The sequence below is a fragment of the Amia ocellicauda genome, chromosome 4 (genome assembly GCF_036373705.1).
Source record: "Amia ocellicauda isolate fAmiCal2 chromosome 4, fAmiCal2.hap1, whole genome shotgun sequence".
Taxonomy (NCBI): Eukaryota; Metazoa; Chordata; class Actinopteri; order Amiiformes; family Amiidae; genus Amia; species Amia ocellicauda.
Window position 1 is genome coordinate 7,819,405 of NC_089853.1, and position 27,902 is coordinate 7,847,306.

Genomic DNA, 27,902 nt, shown 5'->3' on the forward strand with positions numbered 1-27,902 from the left:
CATTATTTAACGGCATTAATATGCTCTCTGCTGACAAGACACAAATAATAACAAAACACAATGTGTAGGTGTGTGTGTGTGTCTTTGTATCTGTATGTGTCTGTCCGAAGATGGACTATACTTCCACTGGTTTATTAACTGGTCTCAGTTAGACTGGGGTGAAGTGGACAGCTGTGGACACACACCTCGTCTCTAAACTGAACCTTTCTGATTAAATATGAACTCATTCATGGCGTATCTCTCCCCACCACGTCTGGGTGTCTGTCTTTCTGTGTGTGCGTCTGTCTGTCTGTGCACACATCCTTCTCCTTCCACACACAGACATATCTGGACTGATACTGACTGGGAATCCAGGCGTCAGCGGAGACACAAACAATAAAATAACATTAATAATAAGAAGAATGTATTATTATTATTATTGCCTCCGACTCCGACAGGTATGTGGCCCCAAGCTCACCTGTTGAACGGCGCTAGGACCCAGACAGGCTCCCCAGCAATCCGGTCCCAGCGCCCGCTCCGCTCCAGCTGCTTTACAAGTGCGCCTGCGCGTCGGCGGGGCGTCGGTAGGCAACCTTACGCCACTGCAGGACTTTCAGGCATCGAGCACGCCAAGAGAGAGAGAGAGAGAGAGAGAGAGAGAGAGAGAGAGAGAGACTCGCAGTAAGGAGGCTGCCTCTGTACCCAGCGCCACCGACAGACTCCCGTCCTCCCGCGGCTCTCTCTGCCTCTGACCTCCCGCAAGAGCAGGTGTGCGAGTCTGGGCTGGGTCCTCCACACCGGGCGACTTATTCATTTATTTACTTCTTTTAATTTTGCAGTCCGTCTATTTTGTGCATTCTTTATGGGGGGGGGGGAGAAAAAAATCAGATATAAAGGATCCCTCTCTTTCTCCTCCTCCTCCTCCTCCTCTCGCTGCTCCTGCTGGCGATGGTGTACTTTAAATAATATATACGTCTATCGGGACATCACATCGGGAATACGTCGGGAATAAAACGTGAATGTGTCGCTGAGCCGCGATTAACGCAGAAGTGGGAGTCAGTTGTGGGACGGTGGGTCGTTTATCTCACAGCCCGGGATTTGCAAAGGGTATCTGCCAGTGCAAAAGAAGGATAAGCGATGAATGAATGAATGAAAGGATGAATAATAAACTACACCTATACATCAGAAGTAAGTGGCACGGATCAATGCTGAAGATCTCACAGTAGCTGTTGCTGTCTCACAGCCCAGAGGAAGGGCAAAGGGGATATAAGTGTCTTGTTTCGGAAGAGAGAGAGAGAGAGAGAGAGAGAGAGAGAGAGAGGGACAGAAAGAGAGGAGGGGGGACTGCTGACTGCTCGTCTGGACGGAGGGATGCGCCTGGGCTCCGGGATGCGGGAGCTGTCCCTTCAGCACCACCGAGATCCCCTGGCGCTCTCCGGCATCTGAGCGCGGAGTGGCCCCCACATCGCCCGCAGCCAGGCAGGGGCCACGCTCATCTGCCACGGCTTTGTTTTTGTTTTCTTTTCTTTCTTTCTTGGCGAGGAGGTGGGAGCGCTAATTTCCAAGACAGGAAGGAAGGGAATAGAAGATCTCTCATCGTTTTTTGTTTTGATTGTCCCTTTTCTTCCCCCAAGTGAAGGAAAGGAAAACGACGTTGTGGACGTGTATAGGTATACAGTGTATACAGAATATTTATAGATAAATCGCCTGTCTGTATTTTCTCGCTGCCACTTCTTCCCTAACCGCTTTTTCTTGTTCTGCGGGGATTCTGCTTTTTTTCCCGTGTTGGATTTTTCTCTGGTTTCTGCTCTTCCCAATTCCGGTTCAGCTACAGGCTGATCAAAGCCCCCCTTGACTATTGCTTTGACAACAGGCGGAGAGACGTTGCTCACTCTGCTATCTTCCTTTATATCTATATATCTTATAGGAATATATCTCCCTTTATTTATATATGTAAAACCTTTATTTCCTTCTTCAGTGAAGGAGGGGGCATTGGAGAGGGGGGGCGGGTGGGAGACTTGAAAGAAACCTTTCCACCCCCGTGTTGTAATTTTTGGGGGGTGGGGAGGATATATTTTTTTATTATTATCTGTTTATATCCTTCTTAATTGTGCTAGCTGCCCTTGCTCCCCCTGTCCGTCCCCTTCCTTGCCCCCCCATCCCCCCACCCCCATTCTCCCGGGGCACGACATGCTTCGCCTCACGGGTGTTTCTGCGTCCGCTCCTCTACTGTTGGCGTTGTAATGCTGGGAACTTATTCGAGAGATGCCTAGGGAGACGAGATGGGCCAAGGCGACGAAAGCGATCGCATTGTGATTAACGTGGGGGGGACTAGACACCAGACCTACCGGAGCACGCTGCGGACCCTCCCGGGAACGCGGTTAGCCTGGCTGTCCGAACCCGATGCCCACAGTCACTTCGACTACGACCCCCGGAGCGACGAGTTCTTCTTCGACCGGCACCCGGGCGTCTTTGCGCACATCCTCAACTACTACCGCACGGGTAAGCTGCACTGCCCGGCCGACGTGTGCGGGCCCCTGTACGAGGAGGAGCTGGCCTTCTGGGGCATCGACGAGACGGACGTGGAGCCATGCTGCTGGATGACCTACCGCCAGCACCGCGACGCCGAGGAGGCCCTGGACAGCTTCGGCGGAGGGGCCCCGGATTTGGGCAACGAGGACGGAGATGGGGACGGCATGGGGGACTCCGGGGACGGGGAGGACGAACTGGAGATGACCAAACGGCTGGCGCTGGGGGACTCTCCCGACGCCAAGTCCGGGGGTCTCTGGCGGCGCTGGCAGCGACGTGTCTGGGCGCTTTTTGAAGATCCCTACTCTTCTAAATATGCACGGGTGAGTACAGTGCCGCCCCTACCTGCACCGGCTATGTTTAACTTGACTTGTGTGATTAACGTGTTAAAGTTTATTGCAACAAATTGGACTGTAGGGTTGCGTAAGTGTCATTGTGTGCTTGTGTATTGTGCTTGTATATATATATATATATATATATAATACGCACAGTTTTTTTTATAGTGGTTATTTTTCTTGTGTTCCTGAATGCCGTTTGGATTTAAGTTCGTTTCTGCCTTCGGTGCACAAGACAGCTCTGGTTTAGTGTGAGGCTGTAGCTGGCGATTGTCTTTCTGTGTTGTCTGGACATTGATCAGCCTGTTGATCGGATAGAGAAATGAGAGAGAGAGAGTGAGAGAGAGATAGATGAAGAGAGAGAGAGAGAGAGAGGTAGATTGGAACCCGAGAGGGAGAACTGGTGGTTGCAGTGCAATTGAAATCGGCGGGAAGTAGGCGTTCATTACACACGACAGACTGCCTTTAATCACAATTGATGGAGTTAGTGTGTGTGAGAGAGGGAGGGGTCCCGTTTCCATTGTTAAACAGGACGCTGGTGATGAAACCTGTTTGCGGGATCTGGGTAACCGAGGGGTGGCGGGTCGCTTCGCCTCGCTCTGCTGCAGATCTTAACCTTGAAGTGATATTGAACAGCGATTGACAACCCACGACAAACACAGAAAAATAAATGCATGAGATAAGCAGCAGCAGGGGCGGACTGGGACCAAAAGACGGCCCTGGACTTTTACCCACGAGAGGGTGGGGGGTGCTGGCGAAGTGCGGTCCCGGGGGATGGGGGGTGCTGGCGGTCCGCGAATCCACACGGGAGGAGAATCGTGGGAATCGACCGGCCCGCCGAGATGAAAAAAATGGACCGGCCCTTCTGGCATTTGACAGAATTGCCAGATGGCCAGTCCGCCTATGAAAAGCAGCACAGAAACACTGAACGCTCGTATAAAGAGTTTCCTATTTAAAATAAAGGCGTCCTTGATCAGTAACTGCACAAACGGCGCTCTTCTGGATCAAGAGCAAGAAAATGTTACAAAAGGGATAGAGACGAAGAATCAAAATACAAAGAATATGTCGTACTGCAAAGAGATCTTAAGAAAGGGATCAGGAAAGGAAAGAGGGAAATGTAAAGAAACAGGTAAATAAAGGAGGACGTGAAACAGATAAAGGGCAAAAATTGAAGTATACTGGAAAACAAGATGCAGAAAATGTTCTAAATGAGTATTTCACAGAGGTTTTTATAAAATAAAAAACTGATAACATGCCACAGGTTAACAATCAGTCCAGTCAAACCCTGGAGATCAGGATAAATGAGGAGGAGGTACTAAATGGACTAGCAGAATTAAAAACAAACAAATCACCTGGGCCAGATGGGATATTTCCACCAGTACTTAAAGAAATGAGGGAAATTATTTATAGGCCGCTAACTCAAATATTTCAAATGACACTTCGAACAGGGGATGCGCCAACTGACTGGAAGACAGCAAATGTCATCCCAATCCACAAGAAAGAGGACAAAACTGAGCCAGGAAATTACAGACCAATCAGTCTCACCTGCATCAGCTGTAAAATGTTGGAGAAAATGATTAAACAGAAAATAGAGGAGCATCTCAATGAAAACCATATTCTTGGAGATAGTCAATATCATGGCAGATCATGTCTTTCTAATCTTAGAGTTCTTTGAACATGCAACCGCAGCTGTAGATCATGTGAAAGCATATGATATGATATACGTAGATTTTCAAAAAGCTTTTGATAAGGTTCCACACCAAAGACTGATCCTCAAATTGGAAGCTGTAGGCATTCAGGGTAATGTAAGTAGATGGATTATGAATTGGTTTATGTCTAGGAAACAGAGGGTGTTGATTAGAGGAGTTGCTTCTAACTGGAGTGAGGTTGTTAGTGGAGTTCCACAGGGATCAGTACTAGGGCCTTTGCTTTTTCTAATCTATATTAATGATCTGGACTCTGGGATAGTTAGCAAACTTGTCAAATTTGCAGGTGATACTAAAATAGGTGGCTCAGCAGATACAATCTCAGCAGCACAGGCTATTCAAAGGGACTTAGATAATATTCAGTTGTGGGCCGACACCTGGCAGATGAATTTCAATGTGGACGAGTGCAAGGTATTACATGCAGGTAACAAAAATGTCCACTATAATTACACTATGGGAGGAATAGAACTAGATGAAGTAACGCATGAGAAAGACCTAGGAGTCTATGTGGACTCCTCACTTTCTCCATCCAAACAATGTGGGGAAGCAATAAAAAAGGCAAACAGGATGTTAGGGTATATTGTCAAAAGTGTAGAATTGAGAACAAGGGCAGTGATGTTCAGACTGTACAATGCACTAGTTAGAGCTCATCTGGATACTGTGGACAGTTCTGGGCTCCACACTTCAAGAAAGATATCGCTGCTCTAGAGGCAGTTCAGAGGAGAGCAACCAGACTTATTCCAGGTCTGAAGGGAATGTCCTACTGAGAGACTGAGGACCTGAACCTTTTCACCCTGGAACAGAGGAGACTACGTGGGGACTTGAAGTCCTTGGATCACTTAGTTATTAATGGACATCAAATCATCTTATGTTGGGGGGGGGGGGGGGGGGTACAATCACCTTCGTCGGTCTGGTCCTGCACACCTATTTTTATTATTTAACTAGTAGCAGCAGTAGTGGCAGAAGCAGTAGCAGTGTAGTAGCGTCACTGAAATCATCCTTATTATAATCAGTCTCCACATGCACGACCTGCGCTCCTCTCTCTCGCTCTCTTTCTTGCTGCCCTTGTCTGACTGATAGCGTTGACAAGCTCAGCGACTGCGAGAACATATGCCTTCTCGCCAGGCGTCCCGTGTCATCGCTCCCCGGGAGGTGTGGTGCCTGTGCGCGGCGAGGCTCCCCAGCCCTGAAGACAAGCGCCTTCTCACGGGGCGCGGATTAGAGGCAGCCACCAGCCGCCTGGAAGCCGCTGCATTATTAATGCTCCTTCTCTGCTCGGTCTGCGATGTTGCACCTTTTCTGAGCTTGCATGAAAATAATCTTTGGCTGCACACTCATAGACACAGATATATACATACATAGACAAATGTGCATACACAAACAAATCAAATATATACGGGGGGCGGGAAAGGAAGAATGAGAGGGAGAGAGAAAAAGAGGTTTACAAAACATTTTATAGAACCAAATAACATGAAATCAGCTCCCAGAATGTGTACGGACAAAAAGGGAAAGAAAGAAGGGGAATGGCACCTCAGCCAGTGTGAAGAGAGGGGCTCACCCCCCCGCCGGCGCACACCGCATTAACACACCCGTCTGTCTGAGGAGTGCGGTCAAACGCCGGCCTTGAGGAGCGCTTTCAACACTAGCACTGCCGCTTGTTCTGTGTCGGTGCTCGCTGCGCTTTATATGCGTCCACAAATGACATTGAAAACAATACCCGCCGCTCTCTGAAGGAGCCACAGTGAGACGCACCGGGGCCTGACGGACAGGGACAATAGTGGAGGGAGCGACCCACTGCGGACCCCGGCTCTCACCCGGCGGGGGCTGCTATACTCGGCCCTGCCTCGCCCCTGGAACTGATACACCATACTGAAAACATACAACCCCCCCCCCAAAAAAAAAAAAGCCGATGGAGAGGTCTCGTTCAGCGCATGAACACTCCTGTAAATTTATTTATTCATGTTTGAATTATTATTATTAGCCTATTATTGTTATTAATAATAAATGTGAGTAGGCCTATGTTTATGTTTTTTTAGTACTGAAGCAACCCCGTTTAGCACTCACACACACACTCACACCTGCAAACTGCCCCCGCTGCGGCACACGGGCACATGCGGGGTGTGACGCCAGCTCAGTCTGCGCTATAAACGGCCATTATCTAGCGAGCGCCTCGGCGTATGACAGCGTTTGATCTGCAGGGAGGAACCCGTTTGCGTTATTCAGCACAGCGGACTGTAGCCTATTTCTCACTGCTGCTTTGAATTGTGTTTGTCTGATAGTTGTTTTTTTCCCCCTCGAACTGGGGTTGTGTTGTGTTGTAGTCGATGCTCGCCAGCAGCAGATACAGAAACCATGCCCGTGGAATTCGCTTCAGGCAGACGATTAAATGAATAATAATCATTTCCTCTGCTATGATTTACAACATCAAGTTCACAATTGTCACGTATTGTGCAGCAGTGTGCATCCCTATGGATTAAGACACGGGGCTTTATTTCATTTGTATTTGGTTGGTTGGTTGGTCGGTTTGCGTAAAGACTGCGCCACACCATCTATTAAAAGTACACAACTGTAGCCAGTGGCAGCTTCATTTTGAATAAGATGCTACTTTCTTCTGTACATGTAAATGTAGCCGTTATGATGCACTGGTTTGTAGTTTGCTATTAGCGGGTGAGTCACGCTGTGGAGTGACACCGTTTCAAGTTTCCTTTCGCTTTCCTCTCCGCTGCGCTTGTAGGTCAGAGGGACTTAAAAGCCCCGAGGAAAGGACATCGATACACAGCGATAAAAAATAATGACCTTTATGCATATGATGGAATCAGGGTGCAGAACACCAGCAACACCAAAAACAATCACAACACAACACAACAGCACCACCGCCACAAGTCAGGCCTTTCATTACCCCGCTGCCACGCTTAGGAATGCAATGAAATAGCACACACACACACACACACACACACACACACACACACACACACACACACATACATACATACATACACACACACACACACACACACACACACATACACAAACACACAATCACACACACATACATACACACACACACACACACACAAACACACACACACACATACACACACACACACATACATACACACACACACACATACACACATACATACACACACACACACACACACACACACAAACACACACACACACACACACACACACACACACATACACACACACACACACAAACACACACATGCACACACACACCTGCGACGCCTGTGTCATTTTAACAGGCGCCAACCCAGCTCACACAATCCATTCTATCAACGCTAGGCTGTAGATCGGTTGTATTTTGATTCTGCCACATAGGACGTGTGAGAAAAAAACGTTGTAGAGACGTGTAACTCCAGAGCACACTGTTGTTAATGTCCTCTGCCTGTTGCACAGTAACTGCAACACATTTCTATTCCTGTATATGTGTAAGTACACTATATTTGACCTACACTACGCTGCATTGTTGTTGCTGTTTGGTTTGTTTTTGTGTGTGAATATTGTGTCTCTGGTACAGGGCGTTTTCCATGTCATTTGATGTTCTTTTACAATGTTTTGAACCCCCTTGAGTTATTCTGTCATTCTGATTCACTGTAGGACAGTGTAATTGGTTATTGGCTCAGAGGGGAAAGTGCTCCTAAACCCTTGCAAGATCAAGTGTGTCGCACGAAGAGACCCTATCCCCCCCTCGGTTGGGCAAAGCACCCCCACTACACACAAGGACACCGACCAGCACGACATCATCTCAACTCAACATCGTGGCATTGATTCCCAATAAGACCATTTAGCAGCCGAGTCCGTCAATGGGCGAATTTTAAGACTCCCGTAGTCTTTGAAAGCGTCCATTTTCGGATGTAATCACATTGGGATTGTATTTATGTGTTTGCTTATTGTCAATATGTTTATGCGCAGAGCATATTCGCAGCTTCGAGTCACACAGGATGCCTTTTGGATGTGAAGGTGACAGCAGACATCTTTGCGCTGCTGCACTGCACACGTCCTCAGCTGGCAGGGTGCTGCACATTGCGCACACAGATCCGTGTCCGTGAGTCAGTTTCATTCGTGCGTGACTGTTGGTCCACTTTAACACAAACCCGTCCTTGTTTTAACCTTGTTTTCTGCATATTTTTTGTTTGTGTTAAGTTTTTTTTTTGTTTTTGTCTGTGTGACCGCAGTGTGGTGGATAGGATATCTATACCCTAACAGTGATACCAAATCCAAGGACGAATATGGCCTATATCAGGAATGCGCAAGAGTGTGGTACAGAGGGGAGGGGGGGGGGCATTCGTTGGGAGCAGAAGAGACACTTGCAAGAACATCTAGAACAATTTATATTGTGTTAAATGAAACCAAGCGATTTAAACTGGTCCTTACAGATCGTGGTTTGAGTATCGCTGTGCTCATGAACGTGTTCAATATGAGTCAATTGAAGCGGCTCAGCACTGACTGTGTAACTGCCTCTGGTTCTTCTGATGCCAGTGTAGAATTCCCAACAATTTCCGTCAGGTTTTTGTTTTTTGGAAGTAGGATTTGAGTCTTTACTGCAGTCCTTAAGTCTGTCTCCAGTGTGTATCAATGCAGCTAAGTGTGTAATTGTTGGTGTGCAGTTACAGGTGCGAGATATTTTCATGAGCTCAGCAGTGACACATATAACGCATTATAAGAGTGCTTAACAACAACGCAGTTTAAGTGTATTACATATAGTTACTATTCCCAATATTGCCTTGTTTTGTATGATTTATGTGAACTAGTAGGCTGCCGCGGATGAAGACGTCATCTACAACAACATAATCAATAAAAACTATTAAAAATAATAGTTCTAGTAATACTATAATAATAATAATAATAATAATAATAATAATAATAATAATAATAATAATAATATATTTTATTGTGAGGTTATTGTTGCTCAACGAGAACGGAGGCCAGTATTGGCGGTGGAAGGTGATACGGGCTCTATCGACGCGTATGAAATGGATTCGGGCCGTTTGACGGTGATCTGCCAGATCAATCACGGTGTTCAGGCTGGATCGCAGCTCGAATCGATCACAGGCTCGGATTTCAGTCCGGGTGGGGGGAGGGGTGGTTGTTTACCGGGGATTTATTGCCCCATTATCATCGATGCTGTGAGGCGGAGGTTGAGACACACCCAGACATATTGATCAGAAGTGATTGATTGTCCGGCAGGTGGATACATAATATTAATAATAATAATATAATAATAATATGATGATGATCCTTTATTTCCTTCATAGCAGACTCTCTCACCCAGGGCGACCTCGTTACAATAGGCTACAGTAATACAACAAGTGCAAAATACATGAAGCAATATTCATGTATTCATCTATTTACATCTTTGTGTATTTCTTCATCAGCTGTAACTAAAATGTGACAGCAACCGCAATAGCAGTCCTCCCCCGCCGCCCCTCCCCTGGCTTCACCTGCACACTGACGTGTTGCTAACGAAGGGGTGGGGGGGGGGGCAGGAATATTCACGCGAAAGTGTAACGGTAGGTGTTTGTACGCGCTCTGTATTAACAGCTGGTGGCTATATGCGTGTCCTCGGCGGCTGCGGCTTCGCGTTTTATTCTCTCCGGGTCTTCGGGGAGAGGTTTCCATGGCAACCGGTTTAGAGCTTAAAAACCCAACTAATTAGCGTCTTTCCCCTCTTGCTAGGTGTCATAGGAAGCGCAGTGTCTCGGTGAGACGGGGCTGCTTCTGTGTGCGAGTGTCTGCGAGTGTGTGAGTGTGTGCGGCGGGTTAGAACACGCGATTCTGGAAGGATGAGCTTAGTGTTCTGACAAGATTTAAGAGAGCGCGTCATAATAATAATAATCATGATGATAATACTGTCATGGTAAGTGATGCGTGCCTGAATACATGGATAATTTACATATGCATTTCCACATTAATGGCAAGTTGCATAAGTTGCATTGCAGTGTTGCTGTCACCTTCCTCTGCCTGTCTGTCTCTCGCCGTCTCTCACTGTCCTTCTTTGTTCACCCGTCTCTCTCCTTGACTGTGTCCCTCTCTGCCCATCCCCCTCTCTGCCCTTCCTCAGTGTGCTTATCCGTCTCTCGCTACGTATATATCTACCTAGTCTAGTTTAGTATATTTACAGAGAAAAAGATAAAAGAAAAAAAAAAACTAAAAACTAAAAACCAAGTGGGCTGTTTAAGTGGAGCGGGCTCTGCCTCTCTTTGAGGAAGTCGCTGTGATGTTTTATTTATTGTTGATTGATCCGCGTATTATTAATTCATTCCCAGAGAGAGGCCTCAAATCATACACACACGCACACATACACGTGCACACACACACAGCCTGGCAAAGCTCACAGCTGTAACTGCATTTTAAGGAAACGGCACCAACTCTAGCATCCAGCACCTCTGACAGCAGCCCCTCTGACCTGAACAGCCCTGCATGAGGCGACAGGAAGTGGCATGGGTGGCAGGGTGACAGGGTGGCGGGGTGGGGGTGGGCAACCGTAAAATGGGATTGTCCCCGGGACTGAGCAACTGTTCACTGCATTATAGCACGAGTATCAGCGGACAGAGAGCGCAGCCATAGGAGCAGCCAGCTAGACAAATGACAGATTCAGTCACTGTCAACGATTGTTGTGCTGCCTGGGGAAGGTTGGGGGGATGTTGTCATCATGGGAGTCAAACTCAGGTCTTGGGGAGCCTTGGCCAACAGGAGCCCCGATTCCTTGTTTAATTTCATTATTTTCTCTGTGCATCTTATTTCGGTTAATCCGGATCAAACTCCACAGTGTAAACCCAGCCATAGTGGATTGAGACCACAAACAACACGTTTCTGATCTGGATCGTCTCTGACCCCCTATGTGATGTTAGCACTGGAAAGGATGAACTCAGTCTATTTGTCTATGTGCCTGCCTGCCTGCCTGCCTGCCAATCACCCTTCCTGATCCCTGCCTCACCTATCAATAATATCAATTTTTCAGTGATCAATCGATCAATAATATATTGTGCACCTAAAAAAAAAATAAACAAAACCAAAAACCTAATCCATAGACCGTCTGCCTGTGGGGGAACTTGACCTGTTAACAGGAGCACCATGTTTCCAGGCCAGTGTCCCCCAATCACTGTTTGTCCTAGTGAGAGCAACAAATAAAAGGGGAAAAAACACTAGCAAAATAAGTAGGTGTCACATATAGCTTTCTAATGTAGGTCAACAACAGCAAATTCAAATATTTACACTTAGAACAAATGTGTTAAATTGAACACATTCTGAGTTTGTTCAAGGACAACACAACTTTTTGTCAAAATGTACCAAAGTACAACACAATAATTTCTATTTGTAACACAATACTGGGTATTTTTAACACATTAAAGTGTTTTTCCCACAAAAGTGCGTTACAAATACACATTATTGTGTTGTACATTTTGACACAAAGTTGTGTTGTTAAATTTAACACATTCGTTCTAAGAGTGTTCATTGTTGATCATAATAATAATAATAATAATAATAATAATAATAATAATAATAATAATAATAATAATAATAATAATAATATATATCGTTATTTTCTTTTTATATTATTTATTTACTCCACTTGATATTTGTTTTCCATCATTTTTTAAGAAAGGGGAAGGAGGTGGAAAAAGATCTGAGAGTTTAAAGTAAATGTTAAAAAAGTGGACACGGAAAGAGCGACAGAGAAAATGACGGGCTGAAAGACAGAGAGAATATAAATAAATCAATATATAAAACACCCGAGAAAGGGGCGCAATAGAGAGAGCCGGACTGAGAGGTAAAACCCCACGGGAGGCGACACACACACCAGGCGGGGTGAAGGCGCGTCTCCAGGCTCTGTGCTCGGTGCCACCGCCGTGCGCTCCGCCGTGCAGCCCCAGCCTCGGTACGGGTCACAGGCGCCATTTACTGCGGTGCTCCGGAGCCGGTGTCTCTTACAGTCCGCCCGGAGAACAAGCCTGAGTGCGACTCCTCCCAGCGAGCGGCCAGTGCGCAGAAGCCCGGTGTCACCCCGCATTGAGCTGAGCCGGTGCGGGTAGTTTAAGTGGTTGCGGTTGTTATTGCGTTATTTTCCGAAGGCAGTTTTGCAGGTGAGGAAGAATCGAGGAGAAGGTGTGAAAATAAATACATATTAACGTCTAATAATCCCAGAGAAAAGGGTCCAAATTTGGGTAAAGGTTATCTGTCCTCCAGTCAGAGATGCACACTGTTGTTCAGCCGCTCTGGGCTCTGTGGTCTGTTATGTCAGGAGCAGGTGTGTGATTGACAGGTGTGTGATTGACAGGCGGGACTGAGTTATGGAATAGACATTGAATTACTCTCTCACTCTCTCACACACTCTCTCACACTCTTTCACTCTTTCACACTCTCTCACACTCTTTCACACTCTCTCTCACACTCCCATACACTCACGCTCTCTCACACTTTTTCACTCTCTTTCACTCTCTCACTCTCTCACTTTCTCACTCTCTCCCTTGCCTTACCGGTTGCCATAGCGACTTTGTTGTTGCCGAGGTGACACGGTTGCCTAGCGATGGTTTTACCGGGAGAGTGACAAGGCGTCTGTTGTTGGGTGCTGGGGTGCTGGGGGGCTGGGGGCTGGTCGCTGGGGGCAGGGCCAGGGGCAGGGCGAGCGGTGAGCTGGTGGTGTGCTGGTGGAAGGCCGCGTGTTCATGTGCTAGACATGTTAGACATGAGGCAGTAAGGCCCTGCTGCACACAGCCTTACTGTGACTGTGATTATTGTGTTAACAAACAACAAATACACACACACACATACAAGCAGCATAAGGTTTGACTGTAAGGTGTGTAACAAAGCGTATCACAGTTAATATTGTATAGGTGTTGCATGTGTGTGTATGTGTGCGACAGTGTAAGTGTGCAGGTGAGAGTGTGCAAGATGGTGTGTGAATGTGTGTGTGTGAGTGTGAGAGAGAGAGAGAGAGAGAGAGAGTGAGATGGTGTGTGTGTGTGTGTGTATGTGTGTGTGAGAGAGTGAGAGAGAGATGGTGTGTGTGTGAGTGAAACAATGCAATCGAATGCCAGAGGGTTGAAGGGCTAAAACACTGAATGTGTGTAGACGTGTTGTGCATGTATCCAACATCACCCACCCCACCCCACACACAGACAGACACAGACACAGACACGCATACACGTCTCTGCTCCCTCCCCACCCCTCTGAGTGTCCAGTGTGGGAGCGCCTGTGCCCTCCTGCTGTGAGGGAGAGGCTGCGGACCGGCGCAGAGCCCTGGCCGGCAGAGGATGTGGTCAGAATGTAGAGCACCTCCGCCGTCTCAGAGCACAGACACAAAGGATACTGCAGCAAAAAGCACGCACCGAGAGGGAGAGGGAGAGGGAGAGGGAGAGAGGGAGAGAGAAACAGGGATAGAAAAACAAGAAAAGAACAACAGTAGCAGCATCAGGACAGGTTCAATGGAGGCTCAGGACATAATGCACATTCCTTGACCTCTTTACGGAAGACCACCTCAGGACAGTGGAGAGGAGGGGACAGAGAGGCAATAAAAACATCAAGTGCTCTTACTGATTTACATCTTTCTCCCCCATCCTGTCTGCTCTGATATAATGGCACATCTGTTTGTTTGTTTTTGTGCATCCAGATGTTTCAAACCCATCTCATCCAGCTAATTAATTAATTGATTGATTGAGTGAGTGACTGATTGATTTATTTGTATATTTATTTTACTTGCAGTGTTGTGGCTTCACTCAGCCGTGAGCTCGGCTCCCCTTGGCTTGTCTGCCTTCTGTACATCTTCTCTCATTCTCTTTTGCCTTGAAAGGATGTGACTCACTCTTCCTCCCTTTATTTTAATTATTATTTAGATTGATCTGTATAATTCCGCACCCTGTCCCAGCAGCCTCTCCTGGGTCCGCGTTTTTCCCCATAGTCACTCTCACTACTTTCCTTTCAGTCTCTCAACCCAAACTCATCCCTTCCTCTCCTGTTCCCTCTGACTCCCATCCCTCACTCTCCTCTATAGTTAGAAGGGGTTCTCTGGTCTCCTGCCCAGACGGTAACAGTCAGCACTCGGTTCCCTCTCTTGGCTGCTGTTGTTAAGGGCTTTACAAAATTATCTATTTGAAAACATGGTTATCATCAGTGAAAGTACCCCTGCTCTCTCAGTCTCTAAGTCACCCCTCTTTGTCTTCCTCGCCCACTCACCCTACTCTCACCCTCTTCCTCCCTCCTGTTCTCCCTCTCTCTCTCCCTCTGAGACTGCAATTCATAGCAGTGACCATCAGTCCACTCCTGTGCATCTCTGCCTCCCTGCCCCTGTCTCTCTCTCTGGCAGTGATCTTCAGCCCCCCATTACTGTCTGTCTCTCCATCCCTCTATTTCTCTCTTTCTCTCCTTCTCTCTTCGCTTTAAAAGCCCCTGCCCCAGTGCCCCAGGCTCCCCCGCCCCAGAGCCGCCGTGCCTCCCAGACTACAGGAATCCACACTTCATTAAAATGTGCCAAGTGTCTGTGGGCCCGGCCCTGGCCGCAGTAATGAAGACGGATTACCCATACCGACCTGCTGCTTTATTTCCACTCCTTCCCGTGGAATATTTATTTACACAGCGCACGTGCGTCCGCTCTGTGCTTTTTCCTCCTGAAGACAGACTCATGATGGAGAACAGCTCTGAGATTACTGAGCGCGGGGGGTGGGGGGGTGGGGGTGCAGGGACGCCAGTGTGGGGGCTGGGTTTTTTCCTCCGCTCACTCAGGAAACAGGGCAATACAGGATACTGTAGCAGGACAAACAAACAAACACACAAACACACAGGGTTGCTTCTCTTCAGATGACCAGTCTGCTCTGTATCTCTGTTGATGGCTTTTCGCTAGGGGGGGATTCTAGACAGCATTTTACCTGGATTCAAAGCCTTCGCTCAGGATTTTGCATTCAGTCCCCACTGTCTGGTGTGTAATGACAACTGTGTCCCACTTAGGATTGTCGCATACACACTCACACACACAATTCACATTGTCTGCGGACATTACCACTGTCAGACATCTTGTGTTTCTTGTGTGATTTTGGATTGAGCCTGTAAGCAGGTTTTATTGTTGCTGTTGCTGTTGCGGTTGCAGTTGCTGTTGCTGTTGTGCCTGTTGCGTGACAGTGTGAGGGAGGACTGTGCAGGCCCTGTAATCTGCTCTGAGTCCTTTGCAGCAGGCGGAAAATATTGTGCCTCACCTGGCTGCACTGTGGGCAAACAGGCCTGCCTCACGGGAGCTGATACTTTAGCTGCTTGTGAGTTAATTGGTTTATTCCTTAATTAGCAGCAGCAGCAGCAGCACATGGGGAGTGTGTGTGTTCGAGGGGTACAGCTAGCTGGTGCACAACAGCAGGTTCATTCCTCTGCCCTTCTGCCTTCTGAACTCCAGAGGTCAGAACGCAAGGTGCCGGTGGCCGCTCAGATCTCTCCTGCAGAGTGTCTCCGAGTCGAGGCGTGTCGTAAGGAAGTGCTGTAGCAGTCTGAGGTCCGTGCGTGACTTCAGGACACGCACACATGCACGCACACACACATACATAGACACGTGCACGCACATATATATAGAGAGAGAATAACATGGAGTCTGTGCCTGTCCCCCCTGTGCAGTGTATTAATATCAGCTCAACAGACAGGAGCACAGACTGGGTGCACAGAGGTAACCCAGACTGAACCCCACAAGAATCAGGCACCTCAGCCCTTGGGGGGTCTCAGAGCAATTAACGATAATTATAGCGGCTGGATTTGGAGAACTGAGAATTAGTCCAGACCTGCTAATTAAATGGAAATGTACTTGAAAGAAGATAGTTTTTTTTCTCCATCCCTCCCTCTCCCTCTCCCTCCCACTCTCTCCCTCTCTCTCTCTCCCTCTCTCTCTCCCTCTCCCTCTCCTTCTCGCTCCAGGGTGAGGCAGGTATAGATAACCCGTTCTACTTTCCTCGGCCCTGATCTCATTTCACTGCTGAGCTCCAGCCCCTCAGAGTTTACACAGAAACCTGCCTGCCTGCCCTCTCGCCCGGCGGCATAAATTAATTTATTCATTAACTGATTCCTTTTAATTTCTTTCCTTTATGAAGCCCTGAGTGATGTGGCCGACAGAACAGAGGCCTCAGACCTCAGGAATTATGCTGATGGCATGCCAGCAGTGTGTATTGCAGACTTGTGTTCTGTAAGCAGAAGATGTGAGATAGAGGGATGAATGGAGGATTGAAAGAATGGAGGGGTAAGAATGGAGAAGACAAATAATTGGACCTGGGGGTGCGAGGGTCTTTATGTGGAGAGTGAACAGACAGGGTTTTTAAAGCCCACATGTTCTGACCAATTGCCCAGTTCGTTGGCTGTGGGAGCCAGTTCCAGACCGGCCCCCAGTAAAGGGACAGCGATGGCCGGTGAGCCTTCTTCTCCTTCTAGATTGCTTTGCGTTCTACCTTTCGAGAAACAGAATCCTGTCTCTTCAATCCCAGCGTTCCCGGGAATGACATGTCCTTCTGTTCAGTCTGTCCCCCAGCCGATGTCCGGAGCCTCATTCTGAGCTCTGTGTCGCAGACGTGTAGAGACAATACTGAAATGATACATCTATATTGACTGGCACTGTTGTGCAAAACCTCTTGGCTGGCAAAACTAGAACAGTGCACTACAGTTTAATTCACTACACTACAATACAATATAGTACAACCACTACAGTAAAGTGCGGTACAGTACAATACAGTACAGTAAATTACAGGACTATAAAGTGCAATACAGCACAGTAGGATACAGTGTATCCAGTACAGTACAGTACAGTAGCAGTCTGTCTCCCCAGTGAGTGACAGGGCAACTCTGCGGCTCCCCAGCGCCGTGGACCAGGACATCCCTAAAATGAGCAGGCTGGCTCTCTGAGGAGCCGTCCCTTCGGCTGACAGTCACCGTGACTATTATAACTGTGAAAGTGGGGCAGCAGGAACAGCAGGGACTTGGAGACTCCAGGTTGGGAGTTGGGGGGGGATGCGGGGACTGTACTGTCAACCATTTCGTGGGACAGATCTTCCGATGTGCTGTCACGGCTCTTGGTGTTGGAGAAATGGCGCGGTTGGCAGGGCCTGGTGGGGATGTTAGGCAACTGGAATAAGACCATTCATACATATATCTTCACACTCACAAACACACACACACTGGGATACACTTCTTGGTAACCCCCTTGTTAAAATCCATTCCATTGCCCTGCAGTTCAATCAAGGAGGATGTTAATGAGGCCTCCTGACATCAGATTTGTTCCTTACCTGATTCCATGCAACTCTGATGGGACCCTGTGCTGTGTGTATCTGCGTGTTGTACATTACATTACGTTATTTGTCATTTAGCAGACGCTCTTATCCAGGGCGACTTACATTTGTACCCATTTATACTGCTGGGCATTTTACTGGAGCAATCTAAGTGAAGTACCTTGCTCAAGGGTACAACAGTTGTATTGACCCTGTGCTGTGTGTATCTGCTTGTTGTATTGACTCTGTGCTGTGTGTGTCTGCGTGTTGTATTGATTTTGACTTCCTCTGTGTGAGGGCATCTGCTAAGAAATGAATTAATAAATATTAATATTAATAAAAAATAATAATAATAATTAGTTGTAGTAGTATAATAAAATGTAAGATAAACAATTAGATACATTTCAGATTTAAGTGTATACCTACATCATCTCAGAATGATTAAACGTCCGAGAACCATCTGGTCTGTTTGTCAAGCAGGCTTTGGACTGAGGAGGCCAGGCCTCAGTCAACTCCTACCCACCCTGCTCTCAGACACTGGCTCCTGGCTCAGCGCGGTGCTGGGGGAGTCTGACTCAGGGCTTCTGAGTGGGTTGTTTCCTTGCAGTCTGGGGGGCTAGTTGAGCAATTAGCACCTGAAAGAAGAAACGGGTGAATCGACTCCTGATCTTAATGTTGACTTCAGTTAACCAATTAGGACCTGTGTGTGTGTCAGCGCGCTTGTTCATGTGTGTGTGTGTGTGTGTGTGCATGTGTGTGTGTGTGTAGGGTAGTAGGGCGAGCCTACCAATAATAATAATAATAATTACAAAATGAATAATAATAAATTATTCTTAATCTGTAATAAATAAATACATAGATGCATAATTATATAAAGCACAATGAAAGTCTTGCACTTGATTGGAGCTCCTGCCATGCCTCGGGCACACTGTAATGCGTTTCTCTTTTTCTTTTTCCTTTTTTATGAACCCTAACGGGGGCGAACACAATACATCTCCTATTTAAAACAGAGTGAGAGAGAGAGAGAGAGAGAGAGAGAGAGAGAGAGAGAGACGCGCTGTAGAGACACTAATGGAAGATGATCGAGGCAGGGGAGCTGGAGAGAGGCTGGGCTGCAGTGTCTCTTCAGCGCTCCTCTGGAGAGGGGGTGTTGTGTTGGGTTGATGTTGGGGGGTGATCTGGCTCTACCTCAGCAGACAAGGTAGAGAACACTGGAGGCATCGAGGGCAGAGAGCAGGCCTTGTCGGTGCTGCTGTGGTTGTGGTTGTTGTTGTTGTTGTTGTTGTTGTTGTTGTGTTTGTGTTGTGTTTGTTGTTATCGTTATTGTTGCTGCTGGAGTCTGCCAGCTGTCAGGCAGGAAAGCGAGTCTGGGTTCATGCCAGTTGTCTGTGTTATATATATCAATATAAATATATATTCTCTCCCCGTCTCTGTGTCTGTGCTGCGTGCGGAGAAGCAGTGTGAATGAAGGAGAGGAACCAAGGTGAATATAAAAATAAATAAATAAATAAATAAATAAATAAGAAGCCAAATAGTAAAACAGATGTGTGGCCCCTGGCGTTTTAAAGCAGTGTAGTTTTCCCTCAACGCATAAATAACACCTCTTCCATAGAAAAAAGGGAGGAAAAAGAATAAAAGCATAAATAATAATAACAATAACTCTCTCTGTTGCACTGTTTTCACCATGGCAAACTACCACGTCTGCAGGAAACCCGGCCCACAGTGTGGCCGAGAGCAGGTGCCTCGAGGGGAGGGGTGGAGAGCCACACGGAGGTACTGAGTGTCAGCGGAACAGCGTGTCCGTCAGGGCTGTGCCGTGCCCGGTGGTGTGCCGTGTCCATCAAGGCTGTGCCGTGCCCGGTGGTGTGCCGTGTCCGTCAGGGCTGTGCCGTGCCCGGCGGTGTGCCGTGCCTGCGATCGTGGCACTCCTGCCTGTGCTGCAGTGCCGTCTTTTATTCATAACACTGCGTATTACCCCCCCTCCCCCCCACAGTTGAGAGTGTTTGCAGGCAATCAAAGCAAAAAAAAGACATCAGAGCCGCTCTATTGCAGCGCTGAGCATGATTTCGAGGACATTCACTGCAAGGCATTATCCCCTCCCCGCTCCTCTCACCTCTCTCCTCTCTCCCTCTCCCATCCTCTCACTTCCCCTCCTCTCTCTTTTCCTTTCTTCTGTCTCTTTCTCTCTTTATCTATTTCTCTCTGCCTGTACCTCCACTTGAAGCTCCAATCCTCTCTCATACTTACCTACATCCAAACAATTTTCTTCTTCTCTCCCTCTTCCTCCTCCTCTTCCTTAGCATTGTCTGGACCTGCAGGAGAGTAGCAGTGTGCGAGAGAGTGAGTGTGTGAGCGAGTGTGTGAGTGTGTCAGTGAGTGTGTGAGTGTGTGTGTGTGTGTGTGTGTGTGTGTGTCTATGTGTGTGTGAGTGAACGAGAAGGGACAGTGTGGGGGGCGTTGTTAGGGGAACGTCAGATCGCTCCAAGGTGACTCTGAAGGTCTCTGTGGGGACGGGGGGGGGGGGGGGAGTGGTAAAGAGACTCTCCAGCTGTCACAGCTAATGGGTAATCAGGGCCACTGGAAATCAGACGACAAGTACTGGAGGGCGGGGCCTGGGCTCCTGGGCTCCTGGGCTGCAGTGGCATAGGGATCGAGGGGTCTGTGGGCAGGGCAGAGAACATGTGTGTGTGTGTGTGTGTGTGTGTGTGTGTGTGTGTGAGAGTGTGTGTGTGTGTGTGTGTGTGTGAGAGAGTGAGTGTGTGTGTGTGTGAGAGTGAGTGTGTGTGTGTGTGTGTGTGAGAGTGAGTGTGTGTGTGCGTGTGTGTGTGTGTGTGTGTGTGAGAGTGAGTGTGTGTGTGTGTGTGTGTGTGAGAGTGAGTGTGTGTGTGTATGTGTGCCAGTTTGACAATGGCTAATCTGAGTGGTAATGTCTCTCCTTTCCGCACTGCACTGCAATATCTCAGCTCAGCATAAAGATTGTGAACATTATTTATGCCTGAAGCATAAGTCATTAAGCAATTGTAATTTGTAATTGGTTTGTAATTGGTTAATTGGGTGAATTCATTAATTGTGGGAGGCACTACTGGTATGCTTCAGTGGAGATTGAAGGGAAGGGGTTCCAGCCGAGGGGTATTTTTGGTATTTGTTGGGCGTTCAAGACACGTGCTCCTGGAGTGTGTGTGTGTGTGTGAGTGTGTGAGTGTTTGTGTCTGTGGCCCTTCTGCAGGCGGCTGTGATAAGTACTCTTCCTGGGGGGGTGTGATGGTGGCGCCGACGGGGGCAGGATGGGGGTCAGGCTCAGTGTATGAAGCCACTCCGCGTTTCAGGACCAGACTGAGAGATGCTGCTGAACCCAGGAAATGAATCCTGACCCTTTTAGCAGGCTGTGAAATGAGTTTTCCTGTCCTCCTACCCTGTGTTCATTAAGGCAGATATTTGCTCTAATTGCGTGTGATGCCCCCCCAGGGCCCCGCAGTGCAATATACACTCCTCAGCCCCCCGTCCCAGACCGGGCCGGCCATGGGGAGAGGCCACGCCCACAGAGGTCTGTCAGCAGAGTTTCAGTCTGAGATACAGCACAGCCTCCCTGCCTCCCTCACTTACTAATCACTTACTCACCTACTGCTCACTCACTCACTCAATACTCACTCACTCCATCACTTACTATTCACTTGCTCACTCACTTACTGTGGCTCTTAAAAGTATTCACCTCCTTGGACTTTTCCACATTGTGTTACAACATTCCAATTGAGAATATGTGGAAAGAGTTGAAAATTGATGTTCACCAAAGGTCCCCATCCAACTTCATGGAGGTTGAGCAATTTTACAACGAAGAATGGGCAGAAATAGCTATGTCCAGATGTGCACAGCTGGTAGAGACTGATCCACAGAGACTCATGGCTGTAATTGCTGCCAAAGGTGCCTCTAACAAATATTACTAATAAGGGGGTGATTATTTTCTGTTTTGTATTTGTAATTAATTTTGAACAATTTGCAGATTCTATTTTTCACTTTAACATTATGGACATTTTCTGTGTTGATCAGTGGCAAAAACTCTGATTAAATCCATTCTGATTTCATGTTGTAACACAATGACATGTGGAAAAGTCCAAGAGCCACTGTACTCCTGAGTAAGAGGGAGGGTTGGTGGGGAGTGCAGCAGTGCTTATGTTTGTGTTCCTGTACATGTGTGTGCGTGTTCGTCTCTGTGTGTGTGTGTGTGTGAGTCTGCAGTCTCAGGCAGGGATGTGCTGTGATGACGCACAGAGGATCTTGTCTCTGTGGGGGGGGCTTGGGGACGTCAGAGCACACTCTGCCGGGGATTTGGCACCGAGACGCCACAGACGGCCCTCACACCTGTTCCCTGCGCCAGCACCAGCCTGAGAGAGGGAGAGTGGTGGGCTTCCCTCGTCCACACGGACCCTTGGACACGGGGGTGCCTGCGGGGGGGCAGCTGGAGAGGCATGTCCAGGCTGTAGAGCCTCAGATTTCAGCATCGGCTGCTCCTGTTATAACAGAAGTGTGTGTGTGTTTGTTCAATGTAAATCCCTCCCACTGTAAAGGTAACAGGTTTCTTCAGCGTTCAGGGCCCACAGCCGCTCTGCTCAAGTGAAGGGCCTCTCCATGGTGAGTCGGGTGCACCTCCACCTGTGCCCAGACAAATTTCAGGAGGAACAGTTTCGTACCTCTTACCGGCTGAGTCCCAAACTGTTCTGGGGGACGCACTGTTACGTAGCCAGACGCAAAGTCATTTTGAAATTGTAACTAAAATAAATGGGGACGCTATCCATGCGAGAGATGCGGAAGAAACTTTTCCCAAGAAGGAATATGTGTGTCTCCCTTGGGAAGAGTTAGAGTTATTAATGTACGGTGGAGAGTGCCACACAGGTTCAATGGCTTGGGGCAGTGAGACATTTAAAAGTGTTTGAACAGATCGTGACAATCCCGCTGGAGACAGGACTGCATCGGACTGCAGCACAGTGTGCCGTGGCAACGACAGAAGTGGCCTCCCAGGACAACCTCCCGAAATAGTGGCTCCCCGTCTCTCGCTCGTTCTCTTATTCTCTCCTTCTCTGCTGCCCCGAGGACCTGCAGCGACTAATTGACTAAAGGCACTGGAGACCTGCTGCCTCCTGCTCTCCCTCACCATTCAAATTCAAAATCAGATTCAAAGAAGCTTCATTGGCATGACTAAGTTAAATCAGTGTTGCCAAAACATTGACATACAGGTCCTCTCTGTCTTTTGCACAGACTTGCTCTCTTTCTCTGTCTGTCTCTGTCTCTCAGTCTTGCTCTTTCTTCTGTTTCTCTCTGTCACTTCATCCCTCTTTGTTTATCTCTCTCCCCTGCTCTCTCTCTCCCTCTCTTTCTCTGTCTCTGTCCATCTCTGTGCCTATCTATCCATCCCTCTGTCCCTCTCTCTCTCCCTTTCTCCATCTCTGTCCCTCTGTCCCTCTGTCCCTCTCTGTCCCTTTCTCTGTCTCTGTCTCTCTGTCTGCCCATCTCTGTTGTATTGTGCTCCCTAGTGAAAGAGGAAGATGAAGGTCATACAGTAAGACTGTGCTGGAGAGGAGGTGTGCATATTAAGGCCTGTAACTGAGCCCTGGTTGGACGAGGTTCGAGGGAACCTTTCTCAGTTAGCAGCCTGAATCTGACCTTCTTAAAACAGGTAGTTCGTCTTCTTATATTATCCCAGTAACACCTCCAATTAAGCAATTTAGCAATTCAATTAAGACCCTGAGGTGGAATGAAACCAGAGACCCCCCTCAGCCCCCGGAGGACTGGAGCTGCCATCTGTTCTGCAGAGAGGCTAATGTCAGTGCTGCTGCGTCCCTCGGCCCGGATGGCTGTGGACCCATGGGGAGTGGGCAGGGATTCTGCAGGGCGCTGGGCAGGTGTGTAGCTGTGTAACTTTGGCTGTGTGGCATTATGCACTGTCCATCGTCCATTGGGACGGATAGGGGAAAGGACAGTTTATTGGGCTGTGTGTTTTTACTGACAGGGAAAATTATAAAAGAGGGAGGAGGGAGAGTTGCAGAGGGAGAGAGAGAGAGAAAGGAGAGGCAGAGAGACAGAAGGGAGAGGCAGAGGGAGAGGTAGAGAGAGAGAGAAGGGGAGAGGGAAAGAAGGGTGTTGATAACAGAACGTGACATGCTTTCATCTGGCTGAAAAGAGAGGAGCGAGAGAGAGTGAGAGGGAAAGGGAGGGGGGTGTAGAACTCTATTTATAAAGAACTTGTGGCTTAAATAAGACAAAAAAACATTAAGTGTGAGATACAGAACACGATGCTGTATGGAGTGGGCGGGGCTACGGGCCGTGTGAGTGCTGGGGCGGAGCTTCATCGTCCTCACTGGACTTACACTCAGCTACAGGGCGGCTCGTTGTCTTGAATTGTTCCACGGGTGACAGCTGTTTCTGATTGATTGATTTGATTGTTTGGTTGGTTGATTGATCGATCAATCGATCGATTGGAAGCAGGTGAGCATGGTTATTTGACATGGCAGGGGTGCTGTAAGAGCCAATTTTTCAGCTGCCCTGGGATCTCTGAAGGAGAGAGAGAGAGAGAGATGGAGGGAGGGGGAGAAGGCAGGAGGGAGAGAGGAAGATAGACACAGAGGGAGAGGGAGAGAGCGGAGAGTGCAGGCGGAGCTCCAGAGTGCTGTGCGGACGGTGCCATCACCTGTAATGCAGACGCAGAGACAGCCGGGGCCCATTAGCCGCAGGGTCATCTCCAGCGCCGGCTGCGGATCAGAGCACTCTCTCCAGGATGCATCTCGGCCTGTAAAAGCCATATTCTGTTTCTGGACTCTTATTTTCTCGTACACTCCATTAGCACGTTACTCACAGCCCCCATATCCATACACAAACACAAACACACACACACACACACACACACACACACACACGCACACACACACACACACACATACACATGCAATCACACGCACACACACGCACATATCCACTCTCGCAAAGAGCAGAGTGTGGACATCCGGGAATCATCTCCCAATTTGATTAAGGAGCGCACACACACATACATACACAGACATGGACACACACACACATGCATACACACACACACACACACAGACATGAACGCACACACACATGCATACACACACACACACACACACACACATGCGCACACGCACACAAACACAATCACATGCACACACGCACACGCACACAAACACAATCACATACACACAGTTAGGTACACAGAAAGACAGACAGACATGGATTTGCACTCAAACACAGAATGTACACAAGAAACAATGTATACTCTCACTCACTCACGAAACAATGTACATGTTCACAGGAAAAGCACGCACACACACAGACAATACATATTCGCACACACTCATACATGGCTATATACACACACTATACACACACACGCAGAGAGCGTTTGTGTGTCGCAGGGAGGTCACAGGTAGCACATTTGTAGTGTAGAAGCGCAGGCCTCTGTCCTGCAGAGCATCGGCACTGTTGGCAAATCTACTCTACTTTCAAAGTCTGAAAAGAACATCATTTATTTATTTATTTATTTATTTATTATAAAATGCTTTCAAAAGCCCTCTGAGATCCGTAAGTGTGAGTGTGTGTAAGTGTATCTGTGTGCATGAGCTTACATGGGTGCATGTGTGTGCGTGTGTGTGTGTGTGTGTCCAGTCAGTGCTGTGAGAACGGCAGGCCCCCTCCTCTGCCATCGTGGCCAGGTTGTTGTGTAAGCAACTCAGTCGGCAGATTGATCGGAACTGACAAACTAACAGTGCACTGCAGCCGGGCGCTGATGGACATATTTGTGTATGTGAGTGTCTGCGTGTGTGTGTGTGTGTGTGTGTGTATGAGTGTGTCAGTAATTGTGTGTGTGTCCTCAGTGTGTGTATAGCCCCAGAATCATGTTAGACTGTCAAACAGCACCAGTGTCAATCCTGTGTGAGGTCTGGTGCTGGTGACAGTTTTAATTAGCGATCTGGGCAAAGGAAGTGGGCCATATCTGGGTCGTGTGTTCGATACATCTTGGTTGCGAGTTCAGAGTTACACCTGGGTTGTGCTTTTGCTGCCTGTAGTGATTTCAGCTCTAAAATGAAATGATTTTTGCACTAAGATGAAGAGTGGTAGTAATATTTTGCAGTTACATGTTTGGTCCAGGTTACAGTTAGGGTTTGGGTTTCTTCTCTTTCTCTCTCTCTCTCTCCCTCTCTCTTCACAGTGAAAGTGTCTGTTTTTTGTGTAAGATACTCATTCTTTCTCTTTTCACTCTTCTCTCCACCCCACCTCTCTCTCTCTCTCTCTCTCTCTCTCTCTCTCTCTCTCTCTCTGTCTCTCTCCGTGCAGTGGGTGGCGTTCGCCTCTCTGTTCTTCATCCTGGTCTCCATCACCACCTTCTGCCTGGAGACTCACGAGGCCTTCAACCCCATCACCAACCGCACGGAGCTGGAGCTGGTGGACAACACCACGCAGCTGCGCGTCTACCAGGAGACTGAGACGGTAGCCTACCTCACCTACATCGAGGGCGTGTGCGTGGTGTGGTTCACCTTCGAGTTCCTGATGCGCATCACCTTCTGCCCCGACAAGGTGGAGTTCATCCGGAACTCGCTGAACATCATCGACTTCGTGGCCATCCTGCCCTTCTACCTGGAGGTGGGGCTGAGCGGCCTGTCTTCCAAGGCCGCCAAGGACGTGCTGGGCTTCCTGCGCGTGGTGCGCTTCGTGCGGATCCTGCGCATCTTCAAGCTGACCCGGCACTTCGTGGGCCTGCGGGTGCTGGGCCATACCCTGCGGGCCAGCACCAATGAGTTCCTGCTGCTGATCATCTTCCTGGCGCTGGGCGTGCTCATCTTCGCCACCATGATCTACTACGCAGAGCGTATCGGTGCCAAGCCCAACGACCCGCGGGCCAGCGAGCACACGCACTTCAAGAACATCCCCATCGGGTTCTGGTGGGCCGTGGTCACGATGACGACGCTGGGCTACGGGGACATGTACCCTCAGACCTGGTCGGGCATGCTGGTGGGCGCCCTGTGTGCCCTTGCCGGGGTCCTGACCATCGCCATGCCCGTTCCGGTAATAGTCAACAACTTTGGGATGTACTACTCCCTGGCCATGGCCAAGCAGAAGCTACCAAAGAAAAAAAATAAACACATCCCCCGCCCCCCCCAGCTTGGCTCCCCCAATTACTGTAAGTCGGGAGTTAACTCTCCACACCACAGTACACAGAGTGACACCTGTCCGCTGGCACAGGAAGAGATTTTAGAAATTAACAGAGCAGGTAGGAAACCTCTGAGAGGCATGTCCATCTGATTGCGAAAAAAAAAAAACTCAGTCAAATCAATGAAACTACTACTAATAATAATATCAGTACAAAAGAAACTAACGTACTAACGAGAAAGTATGTCAAACCCACCCTCCTCCCTTCTTCTCTCCTCCTCTTCCACTCCTGCCTCCACCACAGCTCTAACCTCTCGTCTCACACTCACCCTTAACCCCTCAACCACCCCCCCCCGCCGCCAACTCTCGTCCCATTAAATGCATGGATCTGACCCCCCGATCCAGCACCACTCCACTCCACACACACACACACACACACACACACACACACACAACTTCCACCGCAGCCACTTCCACCATCGCCGCCACTCCTCAGCTCCGGCTTCCTCTCTCTCTCTCTCTCTCTCTCTCTCTACCCGTCCCCTCCCCTGCCTTTCTCTCCCCTCTCTCGCTCCCTCTCCTCTGCTCCTCCCCCTCTCTCTCCCTCCCTCTCGGTGACGCTCATCCTCCAGTCCGACGGCCCTCTGTGGAGCGAAGGTCGTACATTCATCCAATCTCACGGCCCGCCCTCGCCCCGCCCTCACCGGAGAATGGGGGTGTCTGTCCTCTCTCAGATCCTTCTCTTTTTCCTTTCTTTTTCTCTTGAATCATCCTTCAGCCACTTTCCTGTCGGTCAGTCATCAGTGTATTTTTGGCCGCTGAAAATCCTTCCCTCTCTTCCTATCCTTTTGGTTTTGGTTTGTGTTTTGGTTGTTTTCTTTATCTTTGAAGATGATGATTGTAACTGTTGTACTCCGATTCCCCTGCAGCTTTTATGATCTGACAGGTGA

General features: G+C 48.4%; 1 protein-coding gene across 1 annotated transcript in view; it reads left to right on the forward strand.

Annotated features, from left to right (window-relative positions):
* Positions 1 to 2,109: 2,109 nt before the first annotated feature.
* LOC136747707 (potassium voltage-gated channel subfamily C member 1) overlaps positions 2,110 to 27,902 on the forward strand; it is a 33,578-nt gene continuing 7,785 nt past the window's right edge. Inside the window, exons 1-2 of the mRNA XM_066700821.1 lie at positions 2,110 to 2,831; positions 26,140 to 27,073. Coding sequence (XP_066556918.1) covers positions 2,262 to 2,831; positions 26,140 to 27,073 — 1,504 coding nt within the window. The 5' untranslated portion in view covers positions 2,110 to 2,261. The remainder of the gene's footprint in view (positions 2,832 to 26,139; positions 27,074 to 27,902) is intronic.